The sequence below is a fragment of the Lygodium microphyllum genome, chromosome 2, assembly GCF_053477565.2.
Source record: "Lygodium microphyllum isolate KBCC chromosome 2, Lygodium_microphyllum_v1.1.10, whole genome shotgun sequence".
Classification (NCBI taxonomy): domain Eukaryota; kingdom Viridiplantae; phylum Streptophyta; class Polypodiopsida; order Schizaeales; family Lygodiaceae; genus Lygodium; species Lygodium microphyllum.
In genome coordinates this window covers 70,500,942-70,524,059 of record NC_141136.1, presented here as the reverse complement: position 1 = coordinate 70,524,059, position 23,118 = coordinate 70,500,942, and the positions used below count along the sequence as shown (strand labels likewise).

General features: G+C 42.5%; 1 protein-coding gene across 1 annotated transcript in view; it reads right to left on the bottom strand.

Annotated features, from left to right (window-relative positions):
* LOC148039871 (general transcription and DNA repair factor IIH helicase/translocase subunit XPB1-like) overlaps nucleotides 1-22,450 on the bottom strand; it is a 34,426-nt gene extending 11,976 nt beyond the window's left edge. Inside the window, exons 1-5 of the mRNA XM_087694822.1 lie at nucleotides 22,159-22,450; nucleotides 22,025-22,071; nucleotides 21,645-21,744; nucleotides 21,388-21,550; nucleotides 21,028-21,250 (exon numbers count right to left, since the gene is read on the bottom strand). Coding sequence (XP_087550948.1) covers nucleotides 21,028-21,250; nucleotides 21,388-21,550; nucleotides 21,645-21,744; nucleotides 22,025-22,071; nucleotides 22,159-22,171 — 546 coding nt within the window. The 5' untranslated portion in view covers nucleotides 22,172-22,450. The remainder of the gene's footprint in view (nucleotides 1-21,027; nucleotides 21,251-21,387; nucleotides 21,551-21,644; nucleotides 21,745-22,024; nucleotides 22,072-22,158) is intronic.
* Between the last annotated feature and the right edge of the window lie 668 nt (nucleotides 22,451-23,118).

Genomic DNA, 23,118 nt, shown 5'->3' with positions numbered 1-23,118 from the left:
TCTTCTTGCCAGGTGGTAAATCCACAAGATCCCATGTAGAGTTAGTGGCAATAGAGTCTAACTCGTCTTGCATGGCCTGCATCCAATGTACATCTTGCTGAGCTTCGTCAAAGAAAGTAAGCTCAACATCATCCAAAATTGAGCTCATAAACACATGCTCATCATAATCATCTACTTTCGTAAAATCAATCAAATGTGCCCCCCTTGCATCATTTGTTGCATTTCTGGCAACCCTTCTAGTGCATTGAGGTATAGGAGCATCCATTTTACTCTCCTAGAGAGTCTGTAACAGCCATCTTGGGACTGTTTTGGCTGCATTTACAGTAGCCCTTTCATGCTGTACTGCTTCTTCCACTACATGTGGCAAACCATCATCGATACCCTGCTGTTCGGGAGCATATGGTGCAACAACAGCTTGCTATATTAAGTCCGTCATGCCATTTACAACAGGCACAAACTCCAAAGTAAGTGGCAAAAGACCCTCAAAGACATCACCAATGCCATGGGTGGCTGGCATTTGAAACCGATCGTGTGAAAATGCAGCATTTTCAGCAAATAGGACATCCCTACTGACAAAGACTTTCTTCGTGCGTGGGTCATACAAGTGATAGCCCTTGCCCTCCGAACTGTAGCCAATAAATATGCATTTTACAACCTTGTCATCAAGCTTCCCATGAAGCTCTTTCGGAACATGTGCATAGGCTATCCAACCAAACACCGAAAGTAATCTACTTTGGGTTTCTTGCCATGCCAAGCTTCAAACGGTGTGATCGTCTTCAGTGCCTAAGTGGGTGCACGATTCAACACATGATTTGCACACATTGAAGGCCTTCTAGCCAAAATTTATGAGGCAGCCCCTTGCTTTTTAGTATACAACGAGCCATCTCCATAAGAGTACGATTCTTCCTTTCAGCAACACCATTTTGCTGAGGAGTCATTCTAACAGTGGCTTGGTACGTAATGCCATGATCAAGCAAACATGTCTCAAAAGCACGAGACATGTACTAAGTGTGTGCACTTTTAAGTCGGTTTCAGCTTTAAACTTTACAACAAGATGTTTGAAATGCATGAACACATCGGGATTTTGCCTTGAGCCCATACACCCATGTATACGGAGAGTAGTCATCAATAAATGTAACAAAGTATTGATGACCTCCAAGTGCACGTGTCCTCATGGAACCACAAACATCAAAGTGAATAAGCTACATTTTTTGAACAGCACGCACTGCACCATCCTTATTTAAGGCAAACCTATACATCTTGCCCAAAATACATCCCTCACATGCATGAGGAGGTGGAATCTCCATTGGAGGCAATGCATCTACCATATGACACCTATGAGGGGCATCAAACTCCCAAAGCTCATGTGTCCGTAGCGGACATGCCATAGCTTCGCATTTTGCATAGCGGGTGAAAGAGTAGTGACTGTTAAAGCATCATGAGACTATCTGTCATATGTATCCAACAAAAATAGACCCTTATGCAGAGTGCCGGACAGCCTAAGTGCATAATCCATCTCTCTGTCTCTAGCAATGCATTTGTCATCCTCAAAGATGATCTGAAAGCTATGCTTATTAAAAGCAGAGATAGACAACAAGTTCTTTGTAATGCCAAGTACAAACAAGACATCTAGAAGCATGAAATCATAACCATCTGCAGCAGTACTAGTGACTGTCCCAATGCCACATACATCATAGCTGCTGTTGTTCGCACATGTAACACGCTTCTCAGCAAGGACTAAATGCAAAGAGGTAAACAAACACTTCCTGGAAGTGATGCGCTTTAACGCTCCACTGTCAAAATACCATATTGGCTACGTTTCAGTAGCATACATGCTGAATCAACCATTGAAGAATCATAATTGCATGTGAGAAATGCATAGTCCTCCTCTACAAAGTTGGTTGAAGTATCACCATCAGTAGATTTGCTGGCTGATGTTTCTTGGATAACCAAACCGGAGTTCTTTTTCTTCTCTTTGGCCAATCTCTTTCTGCATTCATCAAGTATAGTGACTGGGCTTCTTGCAATAATGGCATTTCCCCTTCTTTTTAGTATTTTCTGTGTCTTGGACAACCTTATTCGATGCTGTCCAGCATCACCCTTTTGCTGATTTTTTACATTTTTCTGGACTTTTCCTTTGCCTTTGAACTTGGAAAGCATAGGCACATCACTTGAACACAATGCCACATTCTTCCGAGTCTGTTCCTCTTGCAGCAAGAGGCCTTCCAACTCCACAAATATAAGGGGCTACTGCCCCACCTCAAAGACAACATCAGAGAGATATGGAAACCAAGATAAGACTCTGGAAGAGAGTTCAATGTGATGTTTACCAATTGAGCATCCTGAATGACCTCATCAACATTGAGTAGCTACTCACGCAAATCCTATATGTGAGCAAGGTGCTTTGTCATACTATCACCTTCATCCATGGTCACATTGGCCAACTCTCTGCGGAGATAACATATCCTGGCCTCATTGCATGCTACAAAAATACGCTAGTACATCCCATGTTGATTTTGAGGTCTTACAAGACCAAATGTGTGGAATAATTATCCTTTTCACTGACAAGGCAATCAAAGAAAGTGCCTATGCATCTTTTGAGTCCCATTTCCTTTTATCTTCGGTAGGAGGGAGAGAAGGGGCAATAGCAATAGCAGCACCGATACCACCACCAGTAGTACCAGTAACCTGTTCTCGAGCGTTACACTGAGATATCTGAGGTGCGAGACCTCCTAGTCGCTACGAATCACTTGTAACATAGTCTCACAAGTCCTTCGCCACAAGGAGGTTACGGACCATAAAACTCCACAATGGGTAGTTTGAGCCATCAAGTTTGTCCTCCTAAGTGAGGATACCAAGGATGTTGCTCTGTTCATTATTCCCCTGACGTGCCATGCTGTCAATGATAGGCAAAAATCTGCAGCCAAATACTTCGATATTGAAGTATAGAGTATACTCCTCAGAGTACCAAAATCCCCCACGGGATTAAGAAACAAGTACCAAACTGTCACTCAAATGCAAAAGTGTGCACAATGCTACCCAAATCAGCACTCAGCCAATAAATTACAGCAATATACTATTGTACCACACCCGCCTCGAAATGTGCATTCACAAAAGTACAAAATACAACAACTTAATGCTGATTCTTACCAAAATTAACTGAATTTTTCCAAAATTCTTTGCCCAATCTGACTGTAGCAGCAATTAAATGTTGTTGTACTGCTTATTGCTTGCCTTGGAGTGCGTGTTCGGCAAAAGCCCCAAATTTCTTTCTAAAATTTCAAAGAAATTGAAGGAATTTGTACCTTACAGCTGGAATTTCTGCAGAAATATCGCCTTGAGATGCGTGTCAATAGGGAATAGCAGCTGAAATCTGCCTCTGATCCATGCCGGATCCAAAAAACTGAAAAGCCCCAAATTTTCTTGAGCCAATGTGGAAGAAATTGCGCAATGTCTATGAGTTTGGTAATAATTTGCGCAAAGGGCCTCCAATCGGGCAAAAGCCCCAAATTTTTGAGAAATTTCTTCGAATTGGTTGTCAATTCGAACTCCGGAAGTAAAAATTAGCAAAAGCCCCAAATTTTTGGGCAGCACAAGCTGAGATTCGAGAAGACATGGCTAAAATAGACTGGAAATTCCAAAAATTCCGAGAAAACCCCAAATCTTAAAATTAGGGTTTCTTCACTTTTTAGGGTTTGCAGAAATTGGCAGGTAGGATTGATAAAATGGCGGGCAGAGCTGAAAACAGCAGCAGCTCTTCCAAAACAGCAGCTCCTCGGGCTGCGTGTGGGACTGCGCATTGGACTGCGTGCAGGCTGAAAACAGCAGATCTGAAGCAGATGACTGAGCTGGACAGATCTGGAGCAAATGGACAGATTTGGAGCTGATGGCTGAACTGGACAGATCTGGAGTAGGCAAGAGACAGCTCAGCTACAGCTCCTCCTCCACTTCAGCAACACCTCACAGCAGCTGAAAGCTCTTCCTCGAGCTGAGAACCAAGATGGCAGCAATAGGACCTTGGGCAGGATGGCACCAGCTGACAGTGGCTGAACAGAATCCGCACGTACAACCTGCTCTGATACCAAATGTTGGAAAATGGCAGCAAGCTATGGAGAGAGAGAGGAGAGACAATGACAGCAAGAGAGTGAGCTGAAGCAAAAAGAAAAGAGTGTACTTGCTAGAATGAAAGATATAGTGAAAGTACAACTTATGTTTAGGTCAAGAGTTAACCTAACCAGCCTTCCACCAACTAACTAGAGGTAGGTTTATTTTACTCTAGAGCCTAGTGTCATTACTTTAAGTTTCTAAGACACTAGGTGTACACTTTAATAAGTATCCACACCACACAAATTACATTGGGCGCTGCCCATAGAACCGGCAAATTCTAACACTGGACATGTGGCTCAAGTACAGCCTCAACAGCCCATCTCTTTCACTACCCCTGAGGGACTGGTCAATTGGTCTGCAGGTTCTAATCCCATTGCACTTCATGCATCTATCTCACCTTCCTCCCCACCTCATTAGGCATTCCCTTGGCAGAGCCCTGCTACTGGACATACGTGATGGTAGCCACCTTCTTAGACTAGCACGTCTCTAGGTCCTTTCGAATACCCTAGGTCAGTGTAGCGTTCATTTCTCGCACTCTTAGAGTCGAATTGTCATGAGGACATGTATTTTTGAAACCTCACTTAACATGTGGATTAATTTTTAATCACATGATTAAGTAAATGTTGCACATGTGAGGTGCAACTAGGGTTAAAGTAAATTTACGAGCCCAAGACCTGAAGAAATCACAGGATGTCAAAGGCAAAAGTTGCTATAAGTTATGCCGCACAGGTACTTGGTCGTATCTGGCGCCAATTGTTGGCCTAGGTCATCCATTTGGTCATAAGTGTCGATTGGTGACACTAGAGAAGTGGTGTTAAATGGTACCTAACGCCAATCTGATGGTCAAAGATGGCGCAGAGACACTCGGGAATGGAAGTTGCGTAGCCAATTTAATTATTGGCCAGTCAGATTATTTTTCAGAGCACTAAAATAATTATTAGATTACTTTTCAGTATTTAAAAACTGAAAATTAATATTTAATTATGAAAAATGCTGGAAAAACCATTTGGGAAGGCACCCACTTGTCAAAAATGCCCATGCAAGACTGAAAAACATCGTTAGGGGCTAGACAAAGGCATTTTTTATAAATTCAGCCAGCAAGAGAGAGGGAGGAGGGGTTGCTGGTCTGATTTGCAGCTAGTGGAGGACCTTCTGAGGCTGCCAAGGGCAAGAGAAGACCAATCGACAGCAAGAGACAGCATTTACAGGCTGTTGAGATAGAACAGCAGCAGTAAATGACTGATTTTCTTCGGTTCTTTGCATCTACGAGCTGCTGTGGCAGGGCAGCAACTGCATTTGACTAATTTTCAGTCATTCTTCGCGACAAAACTCTGAATTTTCTCTCTCTACAGCTTTCCATCTCATCTCCCAGCCATTTCACAGCCTTGCTCCAAAGATCTCAGCATTTGGACCCTTGGAGGCTGAGAAATTTCAGATTTTTGCTATAAACCCTAATCTACAACAGAAATTAGGGTTTAGCAATAGCCTCGAGAAGCGTGCCAAAAATTAGAAGCTCCAACATTTAGATTCAACAAGGCTGAAGCTGTTTTTAGCCTATTCAAGTGGAGGGACCAGCAAATAATTGAATTTGGGACATTTTCTATCTCCATCAAAGCGGGTGAAGGCCAATTCATTGCCCGAATCAAGGGGCAAATCTGATTAAAGACTTACTGGTGATTCATCACAGCAAGGGAAGTTGGAATACCGAAAGGGATTGGGAGAATCCCATTGTAAATAAACTTCTTCTTCAATAAAGCTAAAGATATACCAAAAGGGGCGCCAATTTTGGGGCCAATCGGGTTTGCATTGTACAAGATCAATAGGTAAATTTGTATTTTCAGATTTGCACTAATTGTTTGCTCCTATTGTAATCAGGGATTTACCACCCATCCACGAAAGGAAGGCTGGTTACAAGGGCCCATAGAATTCATTGTCCTTAGCTTTTCCATTCTTTTATCTTCCGCTGCATTTACTCACACATACACATTCATTGCATTTATTTTGAATTAGATTTTCTTTTTGTTGTGTTTTGCTTTGGGGCATCTCACCACTAACCTCTGTGTTCACAGATTCTGATCTTTTTTGCAAGGTTTTGTCTTTCAGTGTAGGGCTAACTTGCAGATTGCTTTGGTCCTACCTAGACTAGAGGAGTAAAAGTGCTACCTTCCCTTTGAGCATCGGGCAATGCTCTGGATCCCTACTCTACTGAACCTAAACGAGCCCAATCTGGATTCAACTCCAACTAAAGGCATTGAGGTAGAGCTACAGCAACTAAGGATGGTCTACCAAGTCATCCTCTTCCATCCATTTAGTATCCACTGGTAATAGTTTTGAAGCTTCACCAAATACCTTCTAAAAATTCTATATCTAATATTTCTCTACTTATGTGCCAAAATTTGCTTGGGTAACAAAATCTAATCCAACTCTAGAAGCGGCTATGGTACATTGTTTGTGGAGCTATTCCCGATTCTCTACATCCTTTTCCAATTCCCAAAGATTTTGATGAGGACAATCATGAGAAAGCTGTGCTTACATGGGATCCAAATGATGCACATGCCTATTGTGCACTTCTTCGATGTATTTCTAAAGAAGTTCTACTAGCAGTTACCTCCTACAGGACATCCCTAGAAGTATTGTCAAAGCTTCACATGTTGTAAGAGGCACCTTCCACCATGCGTGCAATGACACTTTATGGACAGCTCCAAAAAATGGAGTTCAAGCCTAAGGAGTCAAGACACTATTGTTAGTGCTGGACATTCCCTACACTAGCAGGGGGAGCAGAAGCAGCTTGTGCAACAGGCGACAAGAATAGGATGTGTGCCACGTGGCAATTGGGCAGTCGAACAATTGTTGTCTAGTCGGCTGCATTAATTGCAGCCGACCTACATTATCTGGGGCATTATTCTCAGCCTATTTATAGGCTTTATTTCTAGCAGCCTCTATTAGTTGTGTCTCACAAATTTCAAGCTACAACCGTGGAGACTACCCTCGGGGCTGACGAAGACAGAGATCTTCAAGGTGGAGACATACGCAGATGAAGAGGAGACAAGGCTGCGTTTTCAGCATTCAAGTGCGAGCAAGTGGGATACACATTAGAACAAGGCTGAGGCGAGCGTGACCGTGCAAGAAAAGATAAGATTTGCTAAAGCTACTACTGTTTTTTTTGCAGTTAAAGAAGGAAGGAGGCTGCGTTTTGGGTCTTCAAGTGTGCAGATTTTACCTTTTCATCGCCTCCGATGGGTGAAGAAGGAGTGGGACGAGCGAAACATAGCCCTAGCAAGCTGTATTTTCACAGTAAGAGGAGACTGCTCTTTGTATTTTGTGCAAGCATTGTAGGTGAAGATGTCTTCTGAGACTGAGACGGAGTTTCAGGCGATCATGGACCGTCCTATCGACTCTTCCTTCAAATCAAAAGTTCGAAGGTGAGAACTACCGCATCTGGGGTCATGATGCTTGCCATATTGGAGTCCTATGATTTGGCGGTGCTTGTTACGGAGGCTATCAATCGTCCGCGTGATGATTCCCGACTCTCTTCTAGTAAGAAGGTGGAATTGGCAAAGGCTCAGGCACATTGGGATAAACTCAATGCTCGCATCGCTCGTTTTTATTTCTCTCATGTACTACAACTGTTATCTCTCATATAGAGCATTTGACAGTGGCTAGGGAGATATGGCTAGAGTTGGATCAGATATATAATCCAATGACCGTCATGAAGCGAGTCTCTTTGGAAGTGCAAATGTGGACCATGAGTGTCAACAAGTCATTATCCATGCGGGAGCATATCAACAAGCTAAGGTACCTTCAGATGCAGGTTCAAAAAGCAGGGAAGGTGATCACTTCTGAAGACATGGCGATAACTCTCCTTTCACAGTTACCACCTCACTTCAGTGGCTTTTATTCTGCCTTGATTGCTTCAGGGTAGTTTGAGGCTCTTTGGTGGAAAGAGTTAGTTCCTATGGCCTTGGACCAAGAGGAGCAACTGAAAGGAACCAATGCTTCAAAATTTGAGGCTTTGGTTGGTCAATCCTCTCAGAAGAAGGGGAAGGACCAAAAGAAGAAGGAGGACAAATCTAAGGACAAAGACAAGGAGTCTACTTGTCACATTTGTGGCAAAACAGGTCAATAGAAGAAGGATTGCCCCGACAAGGAGAAGAAGGAGAAAAAGAAGAAATCTTCAAAGGATCCCGGAGCGGTGGCTACTCCCTCATCAGCTGCTTTCCTCCATTTGGAGGTAGTTGAGGATTCGACCTTGATGGCTTCTGATGCTGCGTCAACAACCCCATTCACTCAAGAGTGGATTGTTGACAGTGGTGCCTCTCGGCACATGACTCCTTCTGCAAGTGTTACTCATTTGCGGCCTTATCATGGTCAAATTCTCATTGGTGATAGTTCGTTTATTCCTATTCAGGGATGGAGCAACATGCATCATCCAAATGGACGTGCTGGTGCCCATGCATCCGAGGTACTTTATGTGCCGGCTTTGGGGTATCATCTTCTCTCAATGCACAAGATTTGTGCCCTCCGCCTTTTGGTCGAATTTGATGTGGATTCTTTTCGGATTCTTGATCAAGGATCGAGACAGGTTCTTTCTTCAAGTTATGAGTAAAATGGAGTCTACAAGTTCTTCTGCCTTGACTTCTCTTCTTTTTACCTCTCAAACTCAAACCGCCAAGCTTTGGCATGCTCAATTTGGCCACCTCAATTATGATTACCTTCGGAAGGCATCTAAGGACGAGTTTCCCAGCAAGGCTTCAAGGCGGTCTTCAACACCCTTGGAGCTTATTTCTACCGATCTTTGTGAACCGATGACAACGGAATCCCTTCGAGGGAGATTGTATTTCATGCTCATTGTAAATGATTACAACAAGATGACATGGGCCTATTTCTTGAAGCTGAAGTCAGAGGCTTTCTCCAACTTTAAGGATTGGTTGCTCTTTGAGGAGAACCGATCGGGGCAGAAGCTGAAGACCTTACGATCAAATAAGGATAGAGAATTTGTTTCTAATGAGTTTGCTCAGTTTTGTGCAGATCATGGTATTCACCAAGAGTTTGCCAATACAAACACCCCTCAAGAGAATGGCATCTTGGAGTAGAAGAATTGCATTGCGATCGAGATGGCCCGTACCATGATGGAGCATTGTCAAATACCTCAATGTGACTACTGCAGTTCACAACCTTAATCCTTCCTCTACTTCTGTTGTTGTTGGTATGACTCCCTATATGAGGCGTACTTTGGGTCAAAGCCCGATGTTTCTTATTTCAGGATTTTTGGGTATGATGCTCATGTTCACATCCCAAAGACACAGCATGACAAATTTGAAGCGGCTTCCAAAAGACAGGTGTTTGTGGGCTATAGCTCGCAATCTCAAGGCTATTGATTGTATAATCTTGTTAAGCGAGATGTCTACACCAACTGCGACACTCGGTTCGTGGAGGTTCCAGTCCCAAAGGGGGATGAGAACCACCCTATTCTTGGAGATCCCGGTGATAGCTAAGCCCCAACGACTGTTCCTCTTGAGCCTATGTCTCTTGAGAACTCTTCTTCAGATGAGGAGCCTAGTTCCCAACCACCAAATTCACTGATTGGTCCTTCTTGTCGGTAGACCTTCAAGAAACTTCAATAGATGGAGAGTGTCGAGGCGAGATCCGGCCTCCTCCTCGTTGGGCCCGTGACACTCTCCGAGATTCAGGGATCGAGGGGGTCCTTGAGGAGTGGCAACCGCACGAGGATAGACTGCGGAGGTCATAGAGGCACCATGCACATTCTATGGAGCTTGTTTTCTCTAACTATTGTTTGATGTCCCATGTTATGCAAGATAGAGAGCCTACCTTCGTGAAGGAGGCTTTACAGTCTGATCATTGGCGAAAAGCAATGGAAGCCAAGTTGGAGGCTATTGAGAGGAATGGCACTTGGTACCTTCTGCCTTATCCCTCTCATAAGAATGTGATAGGTGTCAAATAGGTCTTCAAGACCAAGTACCATAGTGATGGTTCTTTGGACAAGCACAAGGCTTGCCTTGTTTCTAAAGGTTTTGCTTAGCGCCCAAGTGTTGATCTATTGGGATTAAAGGGTCACCGTGCCTTTTATTGTGTTTAGGTGTAAACGCATCCTTACACTTCATACTTTATATATATTCAAAACCTAAAATGTGGTACATTTATCATTGTAACAAATACCCATTGTGCCGTGCTCACTCTCTCACTCTCTATTGCTCTCAACTCTCCGCATCTACACTCTTAGATCAACTCATGCACAGACTCGTCTACATCAAACTAGTATCAGAGCACAAAGGCTGTGCACGCTTCCCGAGTATAGTTACGGTCATCGGACCACATGACAGGCGAGCACAAGCTTCAGGCACCAACTATTAGTGTTCCGCCAGGTGCAAAAGAGGCAAGCGGACTAGACGGGTATATGTCAATAGGTTGTAGGCGTTGTAGGCGACACATGACTAGACTCAGGCGACCAGGCTGCAAAGGACGTGCTACAGGCTCAACGTGACGCAACCAAGTTCAAGCGACATGCAATCGGGTCAGCAGGTAGATACGGTGACAAGTCTTGCAATACGGGACATGCTGCGACCAAACTGGACGGGCAACCAATGACCGGGAGGCACGCGAGACAAGCAGAAGTCAACGTTTTTTTTTTTGGAAATATCATTTTTTTCTCCTTCATCGGGCGTTCACACGCCAAGGCATAAAGCCAAATTCTCCCCAAGAAAATTGGGGCTTTTCTCGGATTTTGAAACTTTAATGCAAAAGTGGATAATCTTACTCAGAAATTGCGAAATCAGTGCCCAATTGCCCATGAAATTTTGGGGTTTTTCATATTTCAGTGAAATTTTTTCAATTTCAATGAAATTTGTGCACACCGGACCCGAAAAATTTGGGGCTTTTGCGCAATCTCATCAATTTGTGCAAGAATTGCTTGGTATATGCACTTGGGCACCTAAATTGATGTAATTTTGAACATATTATCCTCAAAAATTTGGGGCTTTTGACCCAAATTTTCAAATATGTACTCGGAAATGCTTTTGGAGTAGAAATTGCATTGAAATTTTGGGGATTTCACATGTAACTGTTGGCTTGGTTTGTAATTGTGTCAAAAATTGCTTGAGGAGTGCAACAGACGACATTTTTTAATTCTGAAAATTTCTGCAATATTGGGATTTTCATTGCTGGTTGGTACTCTTGTGCATCGTGGTCACTTGTGTCATATTTGGGCATACCTTTGGTGACTGGTTAGTCAATTTGGAACTGCAAATTATGGCTGGAAACAGTGACAGCAATAATCTTTTGCACATTAAGAAGCTTGAGGGTGCCCATAATTTTGCAATCTGGCAGAAACAATGCTATAATGTCTTGGTGCAGAAGAAATATGTAAAGCCCATCAAAACAAAGGGAATCAAACTAACAAACATGGAACAAGACAAGTGGGATGACTTGGATGAACTTGCTCGCTCTACCATTGAGCTCTCAGTGTCAGACAACTTGCTCTTCAACATTGAAAAGCTGAATTCAGCATATGCAATGTGGCAAAGGCTTAAAGAATTGTATGCTCAGAAAAGTGCAGCCAGCAAGGTTTATTGGCTGAAAAAACCGATGGACTTTCGCATGAAAGAGGGTACAGCCATGTCTGTACATTTGAATGAGTTTAACTCAATTTTTAGTCAACTGATTGCTTTGGATTTTCATATCGATGGAGAGTTCAGAGCTACCTTCTTGCTATGCACCCTACCTGAAAGTTGGGATACTTTCAGGACAGCTTTGAGTAATTCAAATGCTCAGATGTTATACTCACATGTGGAAAGTTCTTTGCTGATGGAAGAACTCAATAGGCAGAACAACTCAGCAAACAAGTCTTCAAATGCATTACACACTAGAGGCAGATTTCAGCATAAGAGCAATTCTCAAAACAGAGCATGCAGCAAATCTCGTGGAAAAAATGTGGAGTGCCATCATTGTGGCAAAAAGGGACACTACAAAAGGGATTGCTTTCAGCTAAAGAAAGAGAAAGGAAAAAACAAAAACAATGAATCCAACAAGGCTGAAAACAAGGACAGCCACCCTGTCAAAAAGAGCAATGTAAAAATAGAAGAATTTAATGTAGTCACTCATGATAAAGACAGTGATGGTGATGTACTTCTAGCTTCTTCTTTGGATGCACATGCACTGACTGCAGATTCTGAGGATGGCATTCACACTTGGATACTTGATTTAGGTGTGTCCTTTAATGTCACACCACATCATGAGTGGTTCTCTAACTACAATGGTGTTGTACGTGGTGTTGTCCACTTGGGGGATAACTATGCATGTAAAATTACAGGTATTGACAGTGTGAAACTGGAATTTCAGCATGGCTCCATGTTTGTTTTGCATAATGTGAGACATGTACCTCAGCTCAAGAAGAGCTTGATCAGCACAGGGCAACTAGATAATGAAGGTTATCACACCGCCTTTGGGGATAGAAAATGGAAAATATGTAAGGACTCTCACATTGTTGCCAAGGGGTCCAAAAGTGATACTCTGTATACTTTGCATGTATCTACTGTGTGTGACCATGTTGTTGCCATAACTGCTTCTTTGTAGCATAGCCGGTTAGGACACATGAGTCAATCTGGAATGAAAGTGCTCTCTTGTTTGGGTTATTTACCGTGTTTGAGATATGCTGATTTTGAACAGTGTGATCATTGCATTTATGATAAACAGGCTCAAATGTTACACAAAAATTCTCTCTCTAAATTTTTCACCCTTAAGAGTTAGTACATTCAAATGTATGTCAAATACCAAGGTTATCTTTAGGGAGGAAGAAGTATTTTATTACCTTTGTTGATGATGCCACACACAAAGTTTGTGTTTATCCAATCTGTTGCAAAGATGAGGCCTTGGATAAATTTAAACATTTCCTGGCACTTAATGAAAATCAAACCAGAAAGACGTTAAAATGCCTTCGCTCTAACAATGGTGGGGAATATGTGTCCAACGCCTTTCAAGACTTTTGTGGCAACAAAGGGATCAAAAGGAAGCTTACCACTCCTCATAATTCGCCCCAAAATGGTGTTGCAAAGTGTACAAATCGGACCATTCAAGACAAGGTCTATACAGTGCTGTCACACGCTGCTTTACCCCATGGTTTTTGGGCAGAGACTGTTTGACAACCATACACTTGATTAATCGATCACCAAACAGGTCTTTGGGGGAAGGGGGGGGGAGTTCCCAAGAAGTATGATCGGGCAAGCCACCTTCATATGCACACTTGAAAGTGTTTGGCTGCGAGGCATTTGTGCACATACGTGAGGAAGAACGTAGCAAACTTGAGCCAAAGTCATGTAAATGTATTTTCCTAGGATATGGAGATGAAGGTGAAATGGGATATAGATTATGGAACCCCAAGAAAAGAAAAGTAGTACGCAGCAATGATGTCATCTTCCAAGAAGATCGCATGCAAAAACAGCTTGAAAGAACAGAGGAGGTCCGAAGGGTTGTATTCTGGGAGGATGTACCAATAGGATAGCAAAGAATGCCCATTAGACCACAGCAAATACCTGCTGAAAATGTCCCTAAAAATACAAGGAATGATGCTGTAAATGATCGGCAAGATCTTGCCCATGATGTCCCACAAATTCAGCAAGAACATGTGCACTTGGAACAACTTGAACCAGTTATACAGCAAGCTGTACTTGCAGAACATCAAGCTGTTAATGCAGATTTACAGGCTGAACAGCCAGCAAATATTGACCACTAGGTCCTAGGTCGACTAGGGTGCAAAAATAGTCAAATAGATTTGTTCCTGGAGTCAACTATGTGGCTGATTATGTCATGTTAACACATTGTGGTGAACCATCATGCTTCCAAGTAATGGACAGACAAGATAGTAAGAAATGGCGAAAAGCAATGCTATTAGAGATGAAATCTCTCATGAAGAATGGCACTTGGGATTTTGTACTTTTGCCAAAAGGACAAAAAGTGCTACCCAGCAAATGGGTTTACAAAATGAAAGTCACTTCTAGTTCTTTGCCTAAGTACAAGGCACACTTGGTTGCTAAAGGGTACAAACAAGAACATGGAATTGATTTTGATGAAATCTTTTCTCCTGTAGTCAAAATGACTACTTTGTGAACCATCTTGGGCTTGGTTGCATCTGAGGACATGGAACTCATACTGATGGATGTAAAAACCGCCTTCTTACATGGTGATCTGCATGAGGAAATCTATATGCAGCAGCCTGACGGTTTTGTTGCAAAAGGAAAAGAGCGCATGGTATGTAAACTCAGTTTGTATGGGCTGAAGCAGGCACCACATGAATGGTATCACAAATTTGATACGTTCATGCAATCTCAGGGATTTCATCGTTCTCAAGTTGATCACTGCTTATAAACCAAGAAGGCAACAGATGGCAGCCTTATTCTCTTGGTATTATATGTGGATAACATCCTAATTGCAAGCAAGGATGTTCATGCCTTGGACTCCTTAAAACAGAGCCTACACAATAGCTTTGATATGAACGATCTTGGTGAGGCAAATCACATTCTTGGCATGCGTATACTCAGAGACAAATCAAAAAGTCTTCTTTATGTGTCACAGCAGGAGTATATTACGAAAGTTCTACAATGTTTCAATATGGAGGGGGGGAAAGCTATTAGTGTACCATTGCCTCCATATGTGAAACTTAGTGCAGACGACAGTCCTACATCAAATGATGGTAAGACTGAAATGGCCAAGATACCTTATGGTTCAGCTGTTGGTAGCTTGATGTATGCTATGGTTGCTACACGTCCTGACATTGCATTTGCAGTGGGAGTAGTTAGCAGATACATGGCATATCCTGGCAAAAAGCATTGGGAAGTAGTGAAGGGTATCATGAGATACCTTAAGGGCACAAAGGATTTGTGTATCTACTTTGGTAAGCAGAAGTCATATATTGTTGGTTTCACAAATGCAGACTATGCTCGCCATCCTGACTACAGAAAGTCTACTTCAGGATATGTGTTTAAGTTCACAAGAGGAGCAATCTCTTGGATATCTAGGCTGCAAAAGTGTGTTGCACTATGTACTATAGAGGTAGAATATGTGGCTGCCACAAAGGCATGCAAAGAGGTTTTATGGCTTTCACGTCTGGTGAGAGCGCTTGGAATTACAGAGGTTCCTATCCTCCACTGTGACAGTCAGAGTGATATCATGCTAGCACAGAATCCTATCTTTTATGCAAAGACAAAGCACATACAGGTGAAGTATCAGTTCATCAAGGATGTACTTGACAACAAAGGCATTGAGCTTGTCAAGGTACATACAGATGATAATCTTGCACACCTTCTCACGAAAGGCTCTCAGCCGAGCAATTTGCTCATTGGCGCCAGATGATGGGGGTTGGATAGTATATGTGTCTTTCAACTTTGTACATACATACACTTAGCTGATTCTTTCCTCTACCTTCAGGCACATTGCCTTTAGGTGGAAGGTTGCTAGGAATAAAGGGTCACCGTGCCTTTTATTGTATTCCGGTGTAAGTGCACCCTTATACTTTGTACTTTATATATATTCAAAACCTAAAATGTGGCACATTTGTCATTATATTGAATACCCATTGTGTTGTGCTCACTCTCTACTGCTCTCAACTCTCTGCATCTACACTCTCAGCTCAGCTCACGCACAAACTCGTCTACATCATTGATTTCCATAATACTTTTGCCCCTACTACTCGTATGGCAACTATCCATGTTGTTCTTGCCTTGGCTGGTCATAGGAGATGGCCTGTCTTTTAGTTGGATGTGAAGTCGGCCTTCTTGAACAATGATTTGAAGGAGGAGATCTATATAGCGCACCCTCCTGGCTTTGGTTTCTCAGATGGAAAGGTTTACAGGTTGAAGAAGGCCTTGTATGGCCTGAAGTAGACTCTGTGTGCTTGGAACACGAAGATTTATTCATTTCTCTAGGCCAAGTTGGGATATCGGCACTGTAAGGCCGATCCGCAACTTCACTTACACACTTCCGAGGGTGGTCATGTATTGTTTGTTTTGTATGTTAATGACTTGATTGTTACAGGTTACCATGCCCAAAAAGGTCAAAGAGACAAAGGCAACCGTACATCAGAAGTTCGAGATGACGGATTTAGGACTTCTCCATTTCTTTTTGGGCCACGAGATTTATCAAAACTCACAGGGAGACTTTCATCTCTCACCAGAGATATGTACAGGAGCTCTTAGTTTTGAGATGGAGGATTGTCGGTCAATTTCTACTCCTATGGATCCAAACTAGAAGGCCAATTCACACTTAGATTCTCCTATGGCGGATGTTACCTACTACCATCAATTGATTGGATCATTGATTTGGCTCCTCAACACACGGGTTGATTTATGTTTTGTTGTAGGTCTCTTGGCTGGGTTCATGAGTGCACCTCAACAAGTGCATTGGCACGCTGCTTAGAGGATACTACGGTTTCTGAGGGGGACCTCCAACCTCAGGATTTCCTATCCAGCAGGTACAAGTGCTTCCAATCTTGTTCTTGCAAGTTGGAGTGATTCGGATTGGGCTGGCGATGTGGACCTTATGCGGTCTACTACAGGCTATTGCTTTACCTTACGTGCAGGTGTTATCTCTTGGAGTAGCAAGAAGTAGCCCACGGTAGCTCTCTCTTCAACTGAGGCAGAGTATCGCACCACGTCTTCTACCACATGTGAGACTGTATGGCTTTGGCGATTGTTGGAGGAGCTTCGCTGAACCCAAATTCGTCCTACTATTTTGTGGTGCAACAATAAGAGTTGCACTGCCTTGGTACGAAATCCCGTATTTCATGCCCAGACGAAGCACATAGAGATCCACATCAAGGAATTCTGGATGAGGCCATCAATGTGAAATACTATAAGACCGAAGACAATCTTGCTGACTTGTTTACCAAGGCACTTCCCCAGGCTTTACTTCGACAGCACTCCAAATCCCTTAGTCCTCTACCATGTCCAAGCTCTGAGAGGGGGTGTTAGAGATGGACATTCCCTAGACTAGTGGGGGGGAGCAGGAGCAGCTTCTGCAACAAGCGACACGAGTAAGATATGTCCCACGTAGCAGTTGGGCAATCGGTCGGACTGTCGAGTCGAACAACTGTTGTCTAGTCGGCTGCATTAATTGCAGCTGACCTGCATTATCCGGGGCATTGTTTTCAGCCTATTTATAGGCTTTATTTCCAGCAGCCTCTGTTAGTTGTGTCTCACAAATTTCAGGCTGCAGACTGTGGAGACTGCCCTCGGGGCTGACAGAGACCGAGATCTTCGAGGTGGAGACATATGCAGATATTCTCTCTGCACCCTGTATGATTCTCCATCCTTATACAACATTCTTCACTGCAGATTTTCTGCGTTTCACTCTCTCTCTCTCTTCTCTCTCTATTCGCTCTCTGTCTCGGTCATTCGCTTCCACATTGCTTCACTCTGACAACTATTCAGTCATTTTTACTCCGTGTTACACAAGTATAGGACCACCTTCAACACATGCAATCAGTTCTTCCAAAGGCACATCTTGTGGGGACAGTACTCTATAAGCTCCCCTCAGAGTTTAATGGAGTGGCCAATGCTTTGCGGGCGCACACATCCTCAACACCTATGAGCTTTACCCATATGTCCATGCTGCTTGAGCATGAGGCATCTTTATGTCTCCATGGCAAGCTTCCATCTCATTGTTCTAGTAAGGCTCTTGCAGCTTCAAAGAGGGGTGACAAAAAGTAGTCGTCAAAAGGCCCAATGTTATCACTTCCTGCATGAGTATTCTTCAGAATGTAGCATACTTTGTATCTCATTGTGCAAAGCACCACTTGAGCGGATCCTAAGTTGTTTCCACCAATGGCTATTATCACCACACTACCATACTCCATCACATGGATACCTCACCACCTTTTTTGCTCGTCATCGACACCCTCGAGTGGATGGGTAAGCTTGTACTGTTTTGTGATGCGTTGGGTGTACCCTCCCTACTCCCATCTTCTGGGTCATTGTTGCTCAATCAGCCGTATTTCATAAAATTTAACTCACTTTTTTTCTTTTTTCTTTGAAAGTTCAATGTGGTTCCATCTGCCTTTGTAGGGCTTGGTAGGCCATTGGGTAGCCGACATGCACCCTTGGTCCAATGCCCTGTCCTCTCTAGGGTGACTACTTGGGTCCCTTGGTAAGAGAACCATCACCTCTGTAGTCTTGGTAGGCCACTAGGCAGTCGACATGCACCCTTTGTCTAGTACCCTAGCTGCTTTGGATTGGGATACCTTGGTGTGAGTAAAAATGAAAGTGGCTGGCCTAACCTTTCGGCTCAATTTTAGGCCTGAGAGGGGGTGTTAAGCTAAAATACGCTTTTCAGCTGATTGGAATTCTTACAAAGTTCCAAAACACACTTAATTAATGAAAAACCTTAAAAAGGGGAGCAGCCTGAGAGAGTTTCAATGGTCCCCAAAAAAAGCCCTAATTCTTTGGTGCATCCTTCAACATCTATAAATAGACAAGCTGCCCCCATTTAGCCTCATCCCTTTTTGCAGGTTTCTCACCCTTATGTGCAAATTCCAGCCATCAGTCTACCTTCACATGGCTATCCAACCTTCACAACTGCTGCCACCTCTCCATCAACCCTTGCAATGCCTTGGCGCCCTTCCTCCACTGGCACCATCTTCCAGGCTACGTTTGGCATCCACCTAGCCTCGCCAGCATCTCCACCAACTCCTAGTGCCTACGTTTGACCCACATCAACCAGGTATCAGTCTTCACACCCTCCACCTACCTGCGTTTCGGCTCCCTCTGCTTGGCGACAGTGTGGTTGCTTCCCTCTCCATCAAGCGACATCCTTCGGATTGCGTTTTACACGATTCTAGAGTTGTCTGACATCATTTCTCTCTTTTGCAGTTGTCGCCTCAGTCTCCTTAGCCTCCTAGTATCAACGTTTTGCAAATTTCTAACTCCATACTCCGATTGGTGGTCACTGGCTTGGGATCCGTCTCTGATGGACGTCACTCTTCGACACTTTGCTCTGCCCTTGAGTATCTCTACACTCTTACATTCATTTACAACATTCATTCACATCAAAGTTGTGTTTTTCTCTCCCTTCTTCTATTTGTGTTTGAGTTTTGAGTTTTGCATTTAGGGTTTGAATTTTGTTTTTTGTGCCTCTGTCTATGTCTGTCTCTTTGTGTTTTTGTTGTGGTCGTACACTGTGTTTCCTCAGTACAAACCCTGGCAATCTTCTTCACAGTTACTACTAGTATACTAATCACCGTGGTTTGGTATTATGATAGATATGATTTACATTAACAAAGGACCAACACATAAATAGAATCATACATAAAACAAATAAGGCAATGAAAGTCGAAAAGTATGTAAGTAGGAGGAAGAACAAGCAAGAGGAAAGCACATAGATCAAACTGCAAATTACAAATGCAGCCAAACCAAAATTTCAAGTCAAAGACACCATATCCTATCTTGAGACAACACACAACATGTTCAAATAATTGTTGACCAAAATGTGGACATCTACGAAAATCACTTACGAAACATGGAAAGAAGTTCCTAAAGATGAAAGAGAGACCAAGAAAGAACCAAAACAACCCTTGAAACATCACTATAAAAGAAATTCATAATTTTACTCTCTAGAAAACAAAAAGAAGTTGCTAGCTCAAATATATTTCTACTTCAATAGAACCCACTTCAAATTCATCCTCCAAAGTTGAAGACTATAAAAGGCCGCTAAGCAAGGACTTCTAGCTAAAAACTTCACACTACCAACTAATATACTACTAGTACAAAGGGAGGTTATAGCTTTCATAGCTTTTGCTTACCTATAATTGAAACGTGGATGATCCATCAATTCTCCCCAAATCGAAGCCCATCATTCAAACCCCAAGTCTAGCCAAGATCTCAATTACACCAATTATGCAAAGTTCTTTTAAGGACTACACACTTTCGTCCATCTAAACAATAGCTTCCATAAGACTTGTGATGAGTTAAGACTGACTATAGGCCTAATAGAGTTGTGTTAAATATTGCCATGGAGCAATTACCATTCACCTCTTCAAATTGTGAGGATAAATTGGGAATGTTCACAAAGTCTAGACGCATCATAGTTCTAATGCTTCATTAATTTTCCTCTTACACATCTTGTATCTTGTAAATGAGCATGTGCTTGACTATATCTATTATGGAGCATTCATTTCTAACACATGTACATAAAAATTGAATTGCCCTAGAAATTATTCCTAGTCAAGGCCTGAACTAATTTGCACGATGATGCAAATGACTAGGGGGAGAAAGAAGTTCAAATCTTTTGGCAAAAGAAAAAAGCAACACTTAATTCATTCATTCTACAACAAATGTTAGGGTTGTATCACACATTAACAAGCTTGAAATGTAAATTCCTTAACACCAAAATCCATCATGTTCATGTCCTATAATCCATCAATAGTTTAGCTTTATGTGAGAAATTTGGAAAGGCTGGATTAAACACAACAAGGTAAAACTAAAAGGTTGTAAAACACCTAAGACTCATTTGGTCCTTGGTAGGGTCAACAAGGAAAAGGATACAAGTGGATTGAGCTTTATCATAAGACTGGAAAGTCATCACATAGAAACAATGCCAGCATGGCTCTATGCTTTGCCCTCTCAGATAATATTATCAGGGGAGGCACCACCCGCCCCCCCATTTCTCCCCTTTTGTGGCAAAGAAATAAAAAACAATTAAAGGGTCATAACACAATCGACAAAAGAAAATACAATGCAGCCTCTTAAAGAAAACAAGTTAAGCAACTCAAACATTTCCGACAAGAGATGTAGATTTGATGCACAGCTTTACAATGCAAAAAGCATTGTGATCATCAAGTGAAGAACCAACACAATCATGCTATATATGCATCCTCTACCTTCAATGCATTTCCAGATAAATGCTTTACACAGCACCTACCTCAGGATATGGAGATTCCACAAAATATCTATTCTTCTTCAAAACTAGCTTCACTTTCCCATAGTTCAAAGTGGAGTCCCGTATAAAATCCACTATCTCTTTTGAAAGTTTTGTCTTTGAAAGTCTGTCAAGCACAGTAATAACTGTCTCTGTCTCCAGACCCACAGAAACTGCAGCATATAGAGAATGGGGTGTCAAATTGTACTCATGAAGACTCTCAGGTCTGCAAGAGTGTCAAAGACAATGAGTGAGATACAGAATGAATACCAGATCGTAATCCATTTTAATTCAAGATTGTTTGATCAGATAGTGGCTGAACAGCACATTTAAAGCAGACATAGGCACGAGTTGGAGGAGAACCTGCACACAGGTTCTGCTATTGCAATCAAGAAATCATAGGCTTGCTTGTAGAGCTGTGAAAAAGTCTCCAAAAAGATTCGACCATCCGCACAAACCCACAAAGGCCTATTAAAATGGTCCTGCTTAAGCTCCAATTTGCTGAAATCCCTTCGTTTCTCTTCCTCTGGCACATTTAAAATCAGATAAAACAGCATAAGCATCGAGTATTATGCTAATGGACTTTTGAAGAGCTACAATAAATTCTGATCTAAACTTGCCTTGTGGATAATCTTCCTCGTATTCTTCCGTAAAAACCATCATGTCCTCTTCTTCATCCTCAACAACGTCCATTGTGTGAGCCTTGTGACTCGGCTCATCCTGTGTTCATAATGGCAAAAATCAATGGATAATGGATAAATGTAGAAAATGACTGCAATCCTGAACTAATAATCTAAGGGTGCAAAATTCCAGTCCTGAGCTTGAGACCAATAAAGGACTTTGATGTTCTTGTGGTGGCCAATGATTACAGTCTTGTAATTTAAGAGCGCAGATCCCAATCTAGTGCTTAAAACCCTAACAAACACTCTGATGTTCCTTTGGTTGGCCAGTGCAGCTTAATTGTGACACATGCTTACTCAGGCCAGATGACGAAACATACCTTCTTACTGGTACGTTTTGGCTTCTTGCTTGGCCTGCCTTTATCTCCTGAAAAGCATTGAAAGGCACTCTTAATGGAGATGTAATTCTTTGCAGACAGGGGAAAATGTCGGATTATCAGATCAGTGCACTCACCATGACTAGACATTCTGCAGGCTTCTACCAAACGAAAGCGAGCAAACGATTAAGGGGTTTTCATTCGACCGATTATGCAGGCACGATCAGACCCTCCGACTGACTGTAGGCCTCCGGATATGTTTATGAAACCTTGTTATGAGCAATCTCGACGGGTAGCTTGCAATCTTTCATTTCAGTGCACAAGAATGCATCACAGGCCTAGATATAGAGAATATCAGGGACCCTAGTCCATCATGACTAGACTACTAGTCCAATGGAAAAAAACAAAGAGGCTCAACCCCAGCTGGTTTGGGGAGGTAAATAGTCGGTTTTCGTCAAGACGAGCTTCAATTTCAATCGATTTTTTGAGAACCTTGCCTAAAGAAAATACATTAAATGACATTTTTTTGTGAGCACTTAGTGCATTATAATTAGGCCTGTTACACAGTAAACGGTAGACGCCCAACCCTTGCCTAAAGTTTGGCTGTGCAACTTTGGAAACTAGGCGCAAACATGCGCATAAAATCTTCATGCACCAAACGAACACATTTTCCCAAAAAAAAAAAAGTTAAACATTATATGTTTCTTATTTTTTGTGATTGGTTGCAAATGCAAAAAAATGCACCTTTGGCCATCACTTTACAAACTAGGCAAGGGCGACTTCCTGTCCAAACGTGGTCAGGGAGTTCACCTATTTAGCATGTAAATAACAAGTCGTGTCCCCTCCATGTGTAAAGAACTACACATGTCCAACCCCTAAAGAAGTACTTTGATTGGTTGACACTTGCAAAGTGGGCATCTACCGTTCGTGTGTAACCAACTTTACTAGTAGGTTCTCCACGCTATCATGGAAACAAAATGCACTTCACACCATAAGTCACAATTCGTTCTGCAAGAATATTGTTGGCCATAAGAATTCCACATATAAACATCGTATCATATTGTGACCATGCAACTTATCCCTGGAGTTTTTGGGGA